At 39.8% G+C, this 18,002-nt stretch overlaps 1 protein-coding gene across 49 annotated transcripts in view; it reads left to right on the plus strand.

The window, feature by feature from the left end:
- The window catches only part of DST (dystonin), a 315,621-nt gene that overhangs the window by 249,011 nt on the left and 48,608 nt on the right, over nt 1-18,002 (plus strand). For 43 of the 49 annotated variants that reach the window (XM_083431241.1, XM_083431260.1, XM_083431249.1 and 40 more), the window contains 14 exons: nt 887-1,053; nt 1,467-1,626; nt 1,851-2,177; nt 2,423-2,507; nt 5,463-5,704; nt 6,301-6,507; nt 9,552-9,671; nt 9,817-9,924; nt 10,658-10,876; nt 12,400-12,603; nt 13,625-13,856; nt 13,966-14,192; nt 15,945-16,067; nt 16,575-16,676. In XM_083431241.1, coding sequence (XP_083287367.1) covers nt 887-1,053; nt 1,467-1,626; nt 1,851-2,177; nt 2,423-2,507; nt 5,463-5,704; nt 6,301-6,507; nt 9,552-9,671; nt 9,817-9,924; nt 10,658-10,876; nt 12,400-12,603; nt 13,625-13,856; nt 13,966-14,192; nt 15,945-16,067; nt 16,575-16,676 — 2,523 coding nt within the window. The remainder of the gene's footprint in view (nt 1-886; nt 1,054-1,466; nt 1,627-1,850; nt 2,178-2,422; nt 2,508-5,462; nt 5,705-6,300; nt 6,508-9,551; nt 9,672-9,816; nt 9,925-10,657; nt 10,877-12,399; nt 12,604-13,624; nt 13,857-13,965; nt 14,193-15,944; nt 16,068-16,574; nt 16,677-18,002) is intronic. The other 6 variants (XM_083431251.1, XM_083431253.1, XM_083431255.1 and 3 more) reach the window with 1 other exon arrangement.

Below are 18,002 nucleotides of genomic sequence, written 5' to 3' on the forward strand. Positions count from 1 at the left end.
AAGGCAGTAGGAGAGAGGAGGGGGGATTTTTGGCTGAAACATAGAAGGCAACCCCCAGGGAAGAGCACTGCATGAAGCTTAGTGAATCAAGTCCTCAGGTTGCCTGGCCAAAGTGAGTATCCAAAGTTGCAGCTGCGCGCAACATAATAATCTCCAAAATGATCATATGTTTGTACTGAAAATTTGGGACGCAATCCAGAGAAAGTTATAACATGTTTGATTCCCCATTAAAATAATTTGGTCTTAGGAACATCATTAAGCCCTGAATTGTGTTCATCTTACTGAATGCGACCACAAGTGTTTTGAAAGGTGAGCACTATATAAACAAACGGATATTTCTCTGGATTGCAGTGGATCATTGCAAACATCACCAGCGTATTGAAAACATGGGGAGGGTTCGTATGTGAAGCGGAAAATTTCCCATCTTTTCTTTTTCTGAAATGGAAAAGCTTCCCCAAAAGTTCCCAACACTGTCATGTGTTATAAAATGTCCCACTGTGATTCCCCCCTCTTCCCGCACATGTCAACATCATACCTCATATAAGGCATATATATCTGTAGCCCTTCTAGAGCTTCCAGTATAGCATTGAAAAGAAATCTGAATGAAAACATTTGGAAGGATGCTAGACCTTTACAACCGATGCTAAGATTGGCAGAGTTTTCTCGCTCTCATAATGAAATTACTTATTTATGCAATATATGGCACTTGCATTGTAATACTGCTGGCACCCTCACAATTTCCTGCCATCTCAGAAAATTGTTCCCTTAAGCCTGCCTCTTTTTGCCAGTAAACAAGACCTTGAAGAATCTGCCTCTTAATCTTTTTACAGCCTTGTAGTGAACAGTCATTTCCTGGCAATTTGATTTTTGATTATTTTGTCTCCAGCTTCTCCAGAGATTGCTGGATGACCGCAGACCCACTGTTGAACTAATCAAGCGTGAAGGGGAAAAAATTGCAGAGTCAGCAGAGCCCGCTGATAAAGAGAAGATCTTGAAACAGCTGAGCCTCCTGGATAGCAGATGGGATGCACTGCTTGATAAAGCAGAAACAAGGTACCTGAAATGTTTGCATTCACTTAGGGGTACAGTAGGGTGTACTCCTTGATACAGCATTAGAAACTAATTTGAAACTATAGCAACATTTTCATCCAGTTAGCTGTTAGATTCACATTTGAAGCTAAATGAGAAAATATCTCTGAGTATATTATAAGTTTTATTTTTAGAAATTTCAGTGAAATAGTATGGGGAAATCAGTATCACATAATCACCCGTTCTTGTAGTAAAGTGGATGTCTCCCATAATCTTCCAATTATGGGAACTACTTTTAGGTGTAGTTCAGAGATTTTCGAAGTAATTCATTGAACGTAATTAAACCGAAGTAGTTCTTTCCAAGCGCTGGTTTTAAATTTTTAGTATTTCATACATCCCTCATCCCACAAAATGTGCTTTGTTTTCACATATTGTAGGAATCGTCAGTTGGAAGGTATCTCAGCTGTAGCACAGCAATTCCATGAAACTTTAGAACCACTGGTTGAGTGGCTAACCATCACTGAAAAGAGGCTTTCAAATTCAGAACCCATTGGAACACAGGCTTCCAAACTACAACAGCAGATTTCTCAACATAAAGTAAGATCTTAATGTGCCTTTAATTGCGGCAATTATTTTATGATTTGTAAATCAAAAGTGGAGTATTCCCCCCAACACATTTTTTTTATTATTTATATGCTTCTTTTACCATCAAAGTTATATTCTTTTGGTTGTTCTTGAGTTGTTTTCATATTTGGTTTTATGTTTTTTTTGTTTGCTTGTTTTTCTTTTCTTTTTCTTACTACTTTGAAAACTTCATTTAGGCCTTTGAGGAAGACATCGCCACTCGCAACAAAAATTTGGAGCAAGCTATTAATATTGGTCAGGCTTTAAAGGCATTGAGCTCCAAGGAAGATAAGGAAATGGTGCAGGAGAAACTAGATTCTTCAGAAGCCCAATACATTGAGATTCGAGAGAAAAGTGGCAGTAGGGCTCAGCTTCTACAGCAAGCCTATTGCAATGCTCAGATTTTTGGAGAGGATGAAGTTGAATTGATGAATTGGCTGAATGAAGTACACGAGAAACTGAGCAAACTGGCAGTCCAAGACTACAATACTGACTTGCTTGTGAAGCAACAAACTGAAATGCTGGTATTTCCATTTATTTTCTGTTGATTTTATTTTACCATTTTAAGCACTATTTCATATTACTTCTCATTTTTTTTATTATAGTTATTTAATTCTGTATCCTGATCATTTATTTTTAAGCCTTTATCCTCCCCACACCCTGCTCCAATTCTCACTCTGAGAGAATAAGTGGCTGCTTATAGACTTTCGGCTTTATAGATTTTAAATGATGACTTCTCTGATGATAAAAGCATTCTAAAATTTTCTAGGCTCTCCAAGATGAGATTCTGCTCAGAAAGCAAAATGTTGATCAGGCTATACAAAATGGTTTGGAGCTTCTCAAACAAACAACAGGTGAGAAAGCCATGAGGAAATTAATGATTTATGACAACGAAGACAAGTAAAGTAGAAACCTTTGGGGGCTCACTGACTCCTACTGGAACCTTTTTAAAGCTCATTTTAAAAAAACTTTTTTGTTCATAAGTAATGGGATAAGTTTAAAATTATGGGTGCAGTGTGTAATAAAGTTTCACAGTGTAATACTATACCTGTCTGCTCAGAGCTCAGCAGAGCTTACTCCCAGGTATGTGAAAAGAAAGCAGTAATGAGAGTTGGTGTAGCATAGTGGTTGAGAGCATGAGCTGGGAGTCTTCAGTTCAAATTTACCCACAGCCATGAACTTCCTAGGTGACATTAGGCAAACCATTAACTCAGCCTCAGCCTTCCTGCTGTAATATTCTACTGGTCTACTGTGCAGAGCTATTGGGGAAATTTAGGGCTGATAGGAAATTTCTCAGAAGAGAATTTCTTAACATATGTTTGAACAGTTGGAGAATTTCACTCTACTGCTGGGGAATATATGGTGAAATAGCCTTCCAGATTTCATCCTCTTTGAATTTTGAGCATACACTGGATCCAGTTTTAATATTGTTGTGGGGAGCAATAGACTTGGCCTCTGCTCCTTCCCATTCTCCTTTCTTAGTCCATTTGCCTCCTTGATCAGCCGAGAGGCCATGGGGTAAGGTGATGTTATGAGCCAGCACAAGTGGTTAGCTGCTACTGTTCTGGAGTGGAGCGTATTCAAATTCCCGGGGCAATACTTCAGGTACTGACCCAGTGTTTCTTGGCATGAGCTCAGGACTATGGCTGGTGAACCCGCAGTGAAGGTAAGAGTTGTTGTCCCATAGAACAGAAACTTCAATTTGGGAAAGGGAGAGACAGTGAAAAAATGCTACCAGCCCTTGACAGAGCAAATTTTCCTGCTGAAAATAGTGACTACAAATCCCAGAATGCCTGACAGGAAACTAACTTTCCATGTGTCGTTTCTGTCAGGGAGAGGGAAGGCCTTATCCTTTATGGAAATAGCATATAGATCATTTCTTTGCCTCTGGAAATTATTTCTCTTATTCACATTCCAGGTCTCATCACAAAATGTTGTTCTGCTAGGGACAAGACCCCCAAATTTTGGAGAGTCTTAGGGTTCAGGGATTTGTAAATGAAGTACAGTGGAGGGTGGTAAAGAAGCTTCTTAAAATTTTGAACTTAACACTAAAAGCGGCTTGAGACTTTTTTTATAGTACAGTATTCAGTTGGCGCTGTGGGTTAAACCACAGAGCCTAGGACTTGCTGATCAGAAGGTCGGTGGTTCGAATCCCTGTGACGGGGTGAGCTCCCGTTGCTCAATCCCTGCTCCTGCCAACCTAGCAGTTCGAAAGCACATCAAAGTGCAAGTAGATAAATAGGTACCACTCTGGCTGGAAGGTAAACAGCGTTTCCTTGCGCTGCTCTGGTTCGCCAGAAGCGGCTTAGTCATGCTGGCCACATGACCCGGAAGCTGTATGCTGGCTCCCTCGGCCAATAAAGCAAGATGAGCGCCACAACCCCAGAGTCGGTCACGACTGGACCTAATGGTCAGGGGTCCCTTTACCTTTACCTATTCAGTTGAAACTCTTGAAAACAAGAGTAGGATCACTCACCCCTAACTTGAATATTCATGGTTCTGGAAGAATTTGATTATAGTTTGAATAGTTCCTTATTTTATGATTTTTGAGTAGCACTTCAGCATTTTAAAGCAGTTTGTAATGTGTGGTATCATGATGCATGTCCATTTGGATCTCAGCCAATAGATGTAAGGAAGGAGTAAATAGACTGCTTAAACAGCTATATAGAAGAATGTTGTAGTAAATGTTAAAAAAAGAGTTTTTTTAAAAATGGACTGAGTAATTAGTCTACCTATTGCTGTGAGAGAGGCTGCTTCCCCCACAGTGGACCTAGTACTGTGGGAAAGTTGCATTCCAATTGCACACAGCATGTCTGGCTTGTAGACCAACATCTTCTAAATTTTCCAGTCTCTAACTCCATGAACTCTCCAAGATATACATAGTTTGGGGCTGGGAAGAAGGGAGGGATGAGAGAAGGAGAAGAATTACAGAATTAGAACCTGAATTGTTCACTGAAAGGTAAACATATAGTATAACGAACAGTGCAGTTTCAATTCTGACTTTCATTCTCTGTATAATGGCAATTGCATGGACATAGCCACTCAAAGAGGAAAATGTTCTTAATTGTAATTAGCGCTGTCAGTTGATTCATTACCGGCCTTATTTTAATGGATTAAATTTAATTACTGTACATACCACAAAATCTCAATATTTGTGTAATTTCATGTATATTGGAGAAAAGACATAGTTGGTTGTTTTTTTAAAGATATAGTCAAATAAAGTTGCCATGCGGTAGAAGGAAAGGCCATCCATCTGCTCCTTAGCTTGGAATGCTATGTTATTCCCATATTCAGAGAGACTGATTCTGAACTTCAGAGCAGGCAAAACCCTGAGCCATGAATACTGAGCTCTGCCTACCATACTGCCTGTCACCTACTCAGAAATCATTAGGGCTCCAGGCTTGTACTGATGATTTAATTGGTGTGAGCCAGTGCATAGAACAGGGATAGGGAGTCCAGATGTTGTTGGACTCCATCTCCCATCAGAGCCGACCAATAATCATGCAAAGATGGGAGTTGTAGTCCAGCAACATCTGGATGACCATAGGTTCCTCGTCCCTAACTTGGAGAATCCTGATTGGCTGAGGCTTGACCTAGATTTATTTTGGTGGAGCCCAATCTAAAATAAGACAGGGATGGGGTGGGGTGGGCTAAAGTTGCATGTGCACAGTGAAGCTTCCATGCTTAGAAGAAAAACTAGCTTGATCAGGATGAAATATTTGTTCTATTTTCACCTGTGGATTTAAACACTAAAAACATACTGGTCGCTTTAGATGATTAGTGTGTTAAATACCCCTTTCGCATTGCAGGTGATGAAGTTGTCATAATTCAAGATAAATTGGAAGGCATTAAAACAAGGTACAAGGACATAACGAAGCTGAGTTCTGATGTGTCCAAGACTTTAGAACAAGCTCTACAGCTTTCCGGTCAGCTTCTGTCAGCTCATGAGAAACTCTGCACTTGGCTGGATAAAGTTGAGGTGGAATTACAGTCGTACGAAGCGCAGGTCCCGAAAGGTGAAGAGTTAAGTCAAGCGCAAGAAAGACAAAAGGTGAGCGTAAAGTGCTGTGTTTGCTTGTGGACAGCGTTCCGGGGGCCACATGCCAGCAGCAAAAGTGGGTGGAGCAACAGGCGTGACACTTCCCTTTGTACAGCTACACAGAAGTTGGGACGTTTTTGCATATATTCACACCTCATGCACATCCCTTCATCCGGCTAAGCAAGAAGCGTTATCGTATTTCAAGAATGCATTTCAGAGTAGGGGAGGGAGGTGGAGAGAGAGAGGTGGGGTGTTGTTCTTTTGCACTATCATCTTTTATTAGTTTAGAGGTTTGTGTCAGCATCATGTAGGTAGGTCCTTTGTTTGTTTGTTTGTTTGTTTATATTGATAGTGTGAGAGGTTAGGGGGTCCCAAGCGTGCTTGTAACAAAAGCAAAGGTAGCCAAGTTGAAAAGAGCGATATTTATAGCTTTGGCTTGCAGCTGTAGCATTTCAGCTATGTACTCTTAAACTCAATAAAAAAAAACTGAAGATGGGAGAAGGAGAAAACCAAAAAAGCCCCATGGGTGGAACCTTTGAGCTGTGCAGATTTTGTTTCTGCGCCAATGTGTTATTTTTAATTTGTTTACCTTAAATATTCCTTTTTAGGCACTGAAAAAAGAAGCAAAAGATAATAAAAGTTTACTGGACACTCTTAACGAAGTCAGCAGTGCTTTGCTTGAACTGGTGCCATGGAGAGCAAGGGAAGGGATAGACAAAATGATCACAGAAGACAACGAACGGTACAGATTAGTGAGCGACACTATAACTCAGAAAGTGGAAGAAATTGATGCTGCCATTTTCAGATCGCAGCAGGTAAAAATGACCATAATTCTCATTTCAGTCTATGCGTGATAGGGAAAAAAATATGTATATTTATCTGTTCTAGGAATACATCCAGGTGTGTATCTGGGAATCCCTACCAAAAGAAAAGGCTGCTGTTCATATTTATTGGCACATGCATGCTAAGTCTTTGCAAGAACTGGGGCCAAACTTGAAAAGAGCTTGGTCATAGTTGCCAGACATGAGTCCTAGACCAAAGCAAATCCAGTCATTGTTGTAGCCATCTGTCTTCTAGTTGACACAGAAATTACAGATCAGTCTCATACTGAGAGGCATTACGAGTAGCATCATGCAGTGATCTCAGTGGGAATTTCAGTACAGAAAGAATTGTAAACTCAAACCCTGTAACTTATTATTTATGCTGCTATGTAGGTCATATATCAGCTTGTGTAAATGAATGGTTGAAGTAAAGATGTGTACAGTAGCCACTGGATGCAGTTTTGCAGGAAATATAAACATTATTTGCAGTTGTGGGCAGTATTAAAATGGGCTTAATATAAACATCAGTGTTTTGTTCGAAGGTTTTCTTTTTTAGAGCTTTTAATTTGTTGGCCCTTTAATTTAGTATGACTCAGTTTATATGCCTCTCTTTCAAAACAGAATGTTCAGGCCAAAAGTACCTTCTCTGATTATAAATGTGAGATGACAGCAAATGTTTGTGGCTTGTTTCAAATAGATTAAACAGCGTGATAAAGAATTACTCATGAAAAACATGGAGAAACCTCAGCCCACGTAACTTGCTTTTCAGTCATGATTCATAATTAAAGAATAAGATATGACAGCTTATCCATTAAATTTCACCTTCAGTTGGAAGTGACTCTGTCACCACAAACATGTAAATTATCAACTTTCTCAAGCAGCTTAATAGGATTATTTCTTTTTCAACCAGCATATGTTGAAAGCATCAGACATAATGAAGAATTTTGATGACCTCTAAAGGTCGCATGTGCTCCCACCATCATGAGTGGGTCCAATAAAAGTTATCCACCTTATCAGTTTCTCTACCGCTTTCTTTTAGGAACATGATTCACATTGAAACTTGTTGTGTATATTTATTTGTCTGCTTAAACTAGACCATTCAAGTATTGTGCTTCACGAGCATACCAATTGCTCTACAATAGCCTTCTCCAACTTGGTGCCCTCAATATAATTTGGACTCTAGATCACAACAGCCCTAGTCAGTATGGCCAGTGATGGAAACTGTATTTCAAAGCATTTGGAAAGAACCAGGATGGGGGAGGCTCTCAAAGTTCTCCAAAGCTCTCGAGTTCAGTTGAGAACTGGTCTGGTGAGCCCAAGGGAAGAAACAAAGTTGAGGATGGAACATTTGCATATGACAGCAGTGCCTAGTGGGATAACAGACCCTGGCTTCCCTTCCCCTGCGCCATCCGCATGTTGAAGGGGAAGGTCTCAAATGAGGAGTCTGCTTTGTGTGTAGGCTCTGCCTCTGCCAGAACCCTTTGTGATCAGGGTGCTAATCTAGGTTCATACAGCGGGCTCTCCCTTCTTTAGAACCTTCCCCCAGAGTGTGGAAGTCAGGGTACCACCAGTAGTATTGTCATGGTGGGGGGAAGCTCAGTGGGCACGAACTTGCTCTCTTCTCCCATGCATGTTTGGAAAATGACATTTGAAAGAAATCCACTAGTGGTCTCTGAAAGGATAAGATTTTCGGGGGGGGGGGGGAATATGTGTATGCTATAGATACTCATGACTTCCGTTCGCACAACTGGACTGTCAACTTCTACCAAGAAGCAATTCCTATTTTGCTGCCCATTGATTTTAATGCCATTGATCTAGCCTAACTAAAAAATAATCTCTCTATTGAGGCAGGGAAATAATCTTAAAGATGGACAAGAGCAAAAGATGTTTAAAGAAAAGCAAGTATTAATATTACCTTTGATGTTTGTGAGAATTTTGACAGAGAATTCTGGTTGAAGTATAAAGTATAATGTGGCTCTGACATTTCCTGCTTCCTCTTTGTAACACTTCTGAAATAAGCTGATTTTGATATACTCCTCAATGTCACAGAGAGCCCTAGAATTTATTAAAATAAGAATAAACTGTGTGGGTATTATAAGAAGCTGCATTATATTCAATCACAGCAACGAGCCACCTAGCCTCACACTCTTAACTACTAGCACTGATTCCAGGATGCTGTGCTGCTGACCTGAAAGTCATTATTCTTCAACAAAATAACTTCAAAGGGAAACTTTAGCCAGCAGCTGCTGAACAAAAATTCATCAGCAAGCTTGAAGCTACTTGTTTCAATTTCATGCAAGGCAAAGTTTTTTTCTCTCATCACAGCAAAGGGAGGAAAATTATATCGTTGCAAATTAGTGCTGTTGTGAATGATCACTGTGTTTATTTCGTATACTTTTGAGCTTTGCACAGAGACATCACACTTGCTGTTCAATGATATTTGGCCCACTGCTTACAATCTTTACCTTTCTGACTCTGTATGTTTGACAAATGCCACTGAAGCATGTTGCACTATTCTGCCTTGCCTTACCTGTCCCTTTAAGAATACCCAGATTTCTCTCATCCTCCATCATATCTCTTAAGTGAAGAGGCCACATCTCCTCTGCCAGGTCTAAATGCACAAACTGTGGAAAGCTTATGGTCTAGCAGGGAAGTTAACAGGCACTATCTTGTTGCCATTGACACCTTAATCGCTTCATCCTCTATCCCCTCCTAAAGGTGTTGCAACACACTTTCTTAGCTATGTGCAACTCCCTTAGCATTGCAGCTTAAAATACCCACCATTCTAGAACTGGCCTAGAGGCAGCTTTGCAATTTAGGGTTTTACTGGTTCTGATATCCAAAATATAAACAGGTTCTCATAAACTTGGGGCTGTGTAAATGTAACCAGTGCAGTCTTACCACTGAGCTATGATCCCCACCTCTCAATCTTATCAAATGTCTTTTCTGAAATATCTTTTCCATTTTAAACCCTCTACCCATCCAGTTGGAGTTTTTTTTTATAAATTGCTATTTTAATTTTTCTGTGCTTTCTTTAGTTTGATCAAGCAGCCGACACTGAATTAGCCTGGGTTGAGGAAACAGAAAATAAACTGATGTCTCTGGGTGACATTAGGCTTGAACGTGACCAGACCATTGCTCAGCTACAAGTTCAAAAGGTGAACAAATGTGATTCCATCTGTAATGCAATAATTAATGCCCATTACTTTTTCTGCCATGATTTAATTTTCAAACCATTATAGTGCAGGCTTTTGCTCTATGTCCTCATATTCCTAATACCAGAATATTGTATTATGTAATTAGGCATTTACCATGGAGATTTTGAAACACAAGGATACAATAGAAGAGCTTGTTGCATCTGGGGATGAGATTATGAAGACATGCACAGAAGAGGACAAACAAACCATGAAGGTAATGGAGCATGATTTGCACTTGAAAATCTGCATGCGTAAGGGATTCCCAAGCCATGTTGCTGGAGCCCACTAAGATTATGTAAGGGGGGCTGAAATGTGCCTTGAAAGCTTAAGGTGCCTCAAGTTGGCTGCATCATGCCGCGCTTGGTTAAACTATGGAACTTGCAGGAGGCAGTGATGGCCTCTAACTTGCATGGCTTCAAAAGAGGATTAGACAAATTCATAGAGGATAAAGCTCTCAATGGCTGTTAGCCATAATGGGTATGCTCTGCGCAGTTGGAGGCAGTGATGCTTCTGAATACCAGTTGCTGGAAACCAGAGGAGGGGAAAGTGCTCTTGTGCTTGAATCTTGCATGCTGGTTTTCCACAGGTCATTGTGAGAACAGGATGGGGGACTAGATGGACCATTGGCCTGATCCAGCAGGTTCATCTTATCTCCTTAAAATTTACTTGAAATGCCTGTTGAAATTTAAAAAGGCCTTCAGTAGACACTCGAAATTCAACAGGAAAGAGGGCCTTCCTCATATCAACCAGTAAGGAGTTCCATAGAATTGGACCCAGAATGCTGAATCCACGACTCCTTGGTGGATATGCCTTCCCCAAGCACCTGCCTACTTGCCCCCTAAGGAGCTAAAAGATTGCCCACCCTGTTATATAGCAAGACTAGTCACCTGTCACAATGTAAATTTCTCCAACCAAATGCTGGTGTTTGTTGGTAATTTCTTTAATAGAAGAAGCTGGAAGACCTCTTGCAGAAGTATAATACACTCTGTCAAATGAACTCTAAGAGGAACCTGCAGCTAGAAAGAGCTCAGTCTCTAGCCAGTCAATTCTGGGAGACTTATGAAGAGATTTGGCCATGGCTAACGGAAACAAAAACAGTAATATCACAGCTTCCAGCACCAGCTCTTGAATATGAAACCCTAAAGCAACAACAAGAAGAGCACCGGGTAAGTTTGCAGTCGTCTTACAAAGTGCTGTTAATTCCAAAGGTCAACAGAAGTGCAGCCCTCTCTTTAGCATGTCACATTCACCAAACCAACCAATATCAGATTTTACATATTTTTTACTCTCTGTTAACAACAACAACAACGCAAAATCCATTTTTTTATGAAACAAAATCTTACTATTTTAATATAACCACAAGTTTAAGACTATTCTCAAGGCAGAGTGGTCATTGTGAAAAGCGGATTAGTGAATTAATTCACTAATTAATTCTGTTGTTTATTTATTTATTTATTTATTTATTTATATAATTATTAATTATTTACATTTTTTTAAAGGAATGAAAATGTTCAACAGTATCCAAAATAGTTGGAATGCAAAGCAAGCTGTGGTGTTCCCTAAGGAAAAAAAAAATCAAAAATCCACAGTTGGGAAACACCACAGTTTTGGACCAGCCAAAATATCACAATCTTTTGAGTTCTCCAGAACTCTTAATCAGTCAGGATGTTATGCAAAGCATAGGATAGGGAAAAGGGGGTGGGGGACAGCAACAAAAAACAAAAATGGTTGTGGCCACTACATCTGCATTTAGATTCAGTTTTAAGAGAGATTGCAGGCTGGATTGGATTAGGTGCTGCAGACTCAGTTTGTACCCAGGATTTTGGGGAAAGGAGTGATGGCTGACCCCCAATTTTGGAAACATAAAGTCCAGCAGTTACTCAGTTCTGCCTCCAGCCTTAACAAAAGACAGAGGTTCCTGATTAGGCAGAGTGCAGCAATAAAGAGAAACATGGCTGTCTTCATATTAGCAAAGTTGGAGATTAATTATAGAGAGTGTTCTGGGTAGAAAAATCAGCTAAAGCCTCATTGAGTAGTAGTGAAGGCACACTGAATACAACAGAAACTGGAGGCAAACAAAAGAAAAAGTACCCAGAAGCACTTTCTAAAAGTGAACTTTAAAACTATAACAGTTTGTTCCATTAAGTTATGCTTTAAAAGGAGCTGAACAAAGTGCAACAGTGTGTTGCTTCCATTTTAAAGCACAGCATTTTCTGCAAGTCTCAAAAATATTGGATGATCTTAATATGATTCCTTGATGTAACCTTGGAGGTTTGATTTGCTTGCTTTTGTTACAGCACTCCAGCACTAGCGAGCTATTTATAATCATATTTAAACAATTTGGCATCTTCTGGAATGCCATTACTTAATAAATCATTTAGAGTGCCGGACAACTGGCTGAATACTTTTGACTAGTTATATTGTTTTGCTTCCCAGATTCTGTTCTTTTAAATATCTTGGTTGACTAAAATGCTGTTTTTCTAGTATAAAGGAAACGTTATATGCTTAGAGCTGAAAACACAACAATAAGGCTAAATGGATATATCCCGTATGAGTTATACTTTGTCTTAGCATGCAGATGGGATTGTTTATTTAGACCACCTTGCCAGCTGAACGTGTTGGACGCACAGACAGCTGGAATGTGGCGATGTAAGGGTTAGATACTGATAAGTGTTTTGCTTTGCTATAGCAACTGCGAGAGTTGATTGCTGAACACAAGCCTCATATAGATAAGATGAATAAAACTGGACCTCAGCTTCTGGAGCTGAGCCCGCGAGAAGGTTTTTCAATCCAAGAGAAGTATGTAGCAGCTGATGCCCTTTATAGTCAAATTAAAGAAGATGTCAAAAAGCGAGCTCAGGCACTGGACGAAGCCATTTCTCAGTCTACCCAGGTAACATTATTTATTAGAAGAGCAATTAGATTCCAACTGCAGGATGTTGTTATCTTAAATCAATAGACTTTAGGTACATAGTGGACTTGCCAAGACACTACGTCACCAAATATGTGAATACGCCCATCATTGCACATAAATTTGCTCTTCCTATCTGTTAAAGAATTAAGGGCATTGTATTGTCGTGAATCAAACCTTCCCCGTGTGCCATCAAGTTCCTTGAAGGAAAGGCATGATTAAAAAATGGAAATATTCTTATCCAATTACAAAATTGTTTTTCCCTGAATAATAAGGCCAGTATCCTACATAATAGTGATTTGTTCTTGCATGCACACAATCAAAGAGGCTAATTGGTGTCAAGACAGCCCAGGGTTTCTCCTGGTGTCTTTGCCAAAAATAGTGGTGGTGGGACAGTGACTGACTGTCGGTCAGACTTGGCATGAAGCAACTTCCAACTTTCCAATGTAATGCTACTGCATTATAGTTTTCTGACCCGACCTACCTAGGAGCTAGATGCTTACGTTCATACCATGTCTATTAATCACTGCCACATAATGTTAACAGTAATTAACCAATGCAGTAGGATATTTATTAGAAAAAACTTATTGTGAATTGCTGACATTTTTTAAACGACATAACACATTGTGGCTAAGGATAGGTGAAAAAAAATGTGTTATTCCCTCTGTGTTATAAAACCATGTTCAGGAAACTGTTAATACATGGTATTAATACATGGTGATGATGAGACAGTTAACAATTGGTCTGTACTGTAAAGCTTCCTAGTTCACTAACAAGCAGATATGATTTGGACACCTTGATTGGGAAGCATAAATTTTGCTTAAACTAAGATCATAAATCTGTTGAGAAAGACAAAAAATGTCACAAAAATAGTTAAGGATGCTTTAAGCATGTTCATTCAGCTATAACTGGGGTTTTTCCTGGTTTGACCCAATTCCTTTTAAATGTTGCTAATCTGTCACTCACCCAGTCTTCTCTCCCTCCTCCCCATTTGTCTGCATAGTTCCATGACAAGATAGATTCGACCACTGAGAGCCTAGAACGCATTGTTGAACGTTTGAGGCAACCGCCTTCCATCTCAGCTGAGGTTGAGAAGATTAAAGAACAGATCGGTGAAAATAAGAACGTGTCTGTTGACCTTGAAAAACTTCAGCCAGTCTATGAAACCCTCAAGCAGCGTGGGGAGGAGATGATTGCCCGTTCAGAAGGCGCTGATAAGGACATATCTGCTAAAGGTAGACTTCAAAATTTTACATTTCAAAATAAATGCATGAAAAAGTTTCCACAAGCACCTATTAAGAAGCAGAACTTTATATACCTGCCCATGTATATTTTGCTTCCTAGTGGTCCAGGATAAGTTGGATCAAATGGTCTTTATGTGGGAAGACATCCATACCCTGGCTGAGGAAAGGGAGGCCAAATTGCTTGATGCAATGGAATTAGCAGAGAAGTTCTGGTGTGATCACATGGCTCTCATAGCCACTATTAAGGATACTCAGGATTTTATCAGAGAACTAGAAGGAGCTGGAATTGATCCTTCAGTGGTAAAGCAACAGCAAGAAGCAGCAGAGGTAGGTGAAATGTAACTGTTGGGCTTAGACTACTGTCCTGCTCCCATATATTTCTTAGCAATCGTGTATAAGCGTGTTAGTGGTTTGGACTATATTGTTATGCTATGTTTAGTAGAAATTCCTTTACAAATCATGGCTGGTTCAGATATAATAGGAAACCATTGTTTCCAGCTCTGTGAATGAGCCACACTGAGCCGCCTCCTCCCGTCTCGAGTGCAAGGTTCTCCACAGCTCATTCACATTGTGGGAACTCCTAATTACCCATTATATATGGACAGGACTGGATATAGAGTCCAGCACCATCTGTGTGGATTTATTTTGCTTCTTTAAGAAACAAAAATCCCTGTGTGTAACAAATGCATAACTACAGGTAATCATGGCCGGCATTTTTTTTTTTTGCCTTCCTGCACTAGTCAGTAATGCCCTTTTTTTCTCTTCAGAGTCTATGCACTGCTAAAGGAAAAGACTTGCATGGGGGGAAATGCATTTGAAGTAATAATGAAAGGTGATGGCTGTGTTCTACCTCCAAATGTCAAAGGCAGTTTGCCTCTGAATATCAGCTCCTGTGAATCACAAGTGCTGTTGTGCACAGGTCCTTGTGGGCATCTGGTTGACCACTGTGAGAACATGATGCAGAACTAGATAAGCCTTTGGCCTCAACCCAGCAGGACTCAACGTTCTTTCTGATGACTGTTGTGTCCTTATAAGCCATCTAATGATGATTCAAGCATGGGGCTGGATTCAGTTAACCCATTTTGCTAATGGAAGTCAGCACAAGAACTTCTACTAGCTCAATAGAGATTCACCCCTCTTCTCCCCCTTCACCTCTGGAGGGTCAGGGGAACCCCCAGAACAGCATGGAGAGGGAGGAAAAGGGAGATAGTTGCATCTGACAAGCAGAAATGCCTTTGCTGATGGAATATTGGCATAGTGTGATGTTGAATTCCACCCATTGAGTGGGGGAAATTCATGCATTAATCACCCTTAAAACACCATCCGTTCTCACCCAGAGCAATCTGCCTCCCAACGTGGTATTCAAATGACTGCACAAGTTTGGTCTTTTGGTTTACGTTTCTGATAGCCACTCCCCTCCCCAGTATTGCCTGTTGAAGTGAGAGGACTTTCCTAAGCCGTTTGTGATTTGCTGTGGTAGGATGTGTGTGGGGTAAAGTGGAAGAGAGGGAATAAAATAATCTCACTGCCATTGGACATGCCTAAAACAGCTCTGGTTTCCAACCTTTATTCACAAAAGTCATAAGCATTCATTACAGGGAAATAATAGCAGCCTGGGACCATGTGACATTGAGACATTGCATTTTTTATTTGATAATATTCAGAAGCAAGACCTACTAATTTGTTTAAAAGGAGGCTAGTATTCACCTTATTTCCTTAGCATTATGGTGTCATTTTCCCACACTGTATGGCTACAATGTTAGCTTACTGAATTTGAAAGCTGTTTTTCTAAGCAGGTAGATATGTCAGTCCCTGTAATGTTCTGGATACAGAGGAATTGTTAAGCCCCTGCCACAACAACCATCTGCCCAATGGGTGAAGAAAAACCTACTCTTAAACTCACTCCTTCATGTTGTCATCTTTATAAATCAATATATTTTTAAAATTTAAGGTCAGCATGGCCTTATGCTATGCTAGTTAAACACTAATGAATAGCAAATAATGTTTGCCACTCTGAATGAATCTTAAATAATAAATTTAATATTATGGAAAGTTTAACATTTTGTTTCTCTTTTTTAGACTATTAAAGAAGAGATAGATGGGTTACAAGAAGACTTAGATGTAGTGGTAAGCCTTGGCTCTGAACTGATAGCAGCATGTGGAGAACCTGACAAACCATTAGTCAACAAGAGCATAGATGAGGTATGAGTCATGTAATTGTTTGGCATTTTATGCCCATATGAAATGGATAGAATAGAAAGGTGTTTCTTTTTTAAAATTGATGTATGGTGCCTAATTTAAATACTTGGCAAACAAACAGGGTTCTTTGGGGAGTCAAAAGTAAAATTCACCACACTGGCTTCTGGTTTGATTTTGAAACCTTCAAGGCACTTTGCAGAACTGAAATAAACCTATGAAGCTTATAGTTTAACTTGCACTGTTAAGTGGAACCATCCACATATTTAACTATGGTATGGTAATAAGCCACCCAAAACTTGGGTGGATGGAATCCTGGTCCTTAATAGAGACATAGCCACCTAGATTTAGTGATTTTCCTTGCTCTTTTTATAGTATTAGGGAAGCTCTTGCATAATTTTTATATTGCAGATACAAAGACCTTAATCTAATGTCAATCCTAAGTTTTAATATATAGGTTATAGACATTGCCTTCCAGTTTTTTATTCAAGTGAATCTCCATTTAAAATGCAGCTAAATTCTGCTTGGGATGCTTTAAATAAAGCATGGAAAGAACGTGTTGACAAGCTTGAGGATGCAATGCAAGCGGCTGTTCAGTATCAAGATGGATTGCAGGTAAGGTTATTTTAATCTTTAAAATTTACAAGCATTATCTAATATCATTCTTTTCTTTTTTAAGAGTAACATTTTTAATCAGCCAGAGACCCCTGATTTGATTCCGAATTGTTGGTTCAGAACAATTGAAAATGTTGGTTTTCATTTAACCTATAAAGCACTTAATGGTTGTATACTATTATGACCTCATCTTCATCCTCCTGCAAGTTCATAGATCGTCAACTTTTGAATTTGCTTGGGAACAGCACCCCAAATTTTTCTATTACTATACCAAGTTTGTATGATGAGGAATTCTCAGGCAAAATGCAAGCTTATGTTCTTCTTTCTGGCAGCACAAGACAACCTGGTTGTTCGGGCTGGCTTTTGGTGGAATTGGGTATTTTAATTTGATATTAGTGGATATTCTGTTGTTTTTACCGATCCTGATTTTATAATAGTGTTGCATTCCCCTAAAACAGAGGTTGGGGGAACCTGTGGTCCTCCAGATGTTGTTGAACTTCAGTTCTCACCAGTGCCAGCCCACACAGCCAAGGATTATGAGAACTGTAGTCCCAGCAACACCTGGAGGGCCCCAGGTACTCCATCTCTGCCCTAAAACACAGGGTGGGGCAGCTAAATTTCTAAATGAACAATTAATAAATAGGTATATTAGGGCATGAATCATCCAGAGTTAAATGTATGTTATGGGTCATGCAATGTGCTACATTGGAGATGTGTGATTGGATCTCCTAGCATATTCTTCTTCTCCTAAAAGGGTGTGTGTGTGTGTGTGTGAGAGAGAGAGAGAGAGAGAGAGAGAGCGCCACAGCACAGGGGGCATTTTTAAAATTAAACCCCCTGTCCTTTTTTCTTTCCACTCTGAGCTGCTGTAGAAGGAAAATCATATGGGCACGATACTGACCTATGCATAGGTATTTTTCCTTGTGACTAGTTCAGATGTAGCGACAAATCTTGGTCTGCTGTTACGTGTACAAACCAGGGCAATCATCAGACTCACATGTTTTCCCCTCTTCCATTTCCTTCCCCTTTATGCATTTAAGGAACAAATGTAAAGCTTTAGTTGTGGTTTGTAATAAACAGGTTAGCGCAAATTATCAAATGCTGGTTTGGATGCCTCACGTGCTCAGATTTTGATGGAACAGGAAACCATGGTTTGTTACAAACCGGTAATGAAAGCTTCACATTTCTACCACTTCACATTTGAAGTGGGGGAAAGGAGGCGAGGAGCACATGATCCTGAGACTTGCTGCTGGTCATTCACATAATGAAAAACCATGACTTTTTGTTGCATATGTTCAAGACCTATATGCCAGTAAAATGAGGATG

Source organism: Podarcis tiliguerta (assembly GCF_965153285.1).
Source record: "Podarcis tiliguerta genome assembly, chromosome: 3".
NCBI lineage: Eukaryota > Metazoa > Chordata > Lepidosauria > Squamata > Lacertidae > Podarcis > Podarcis tiliguerta.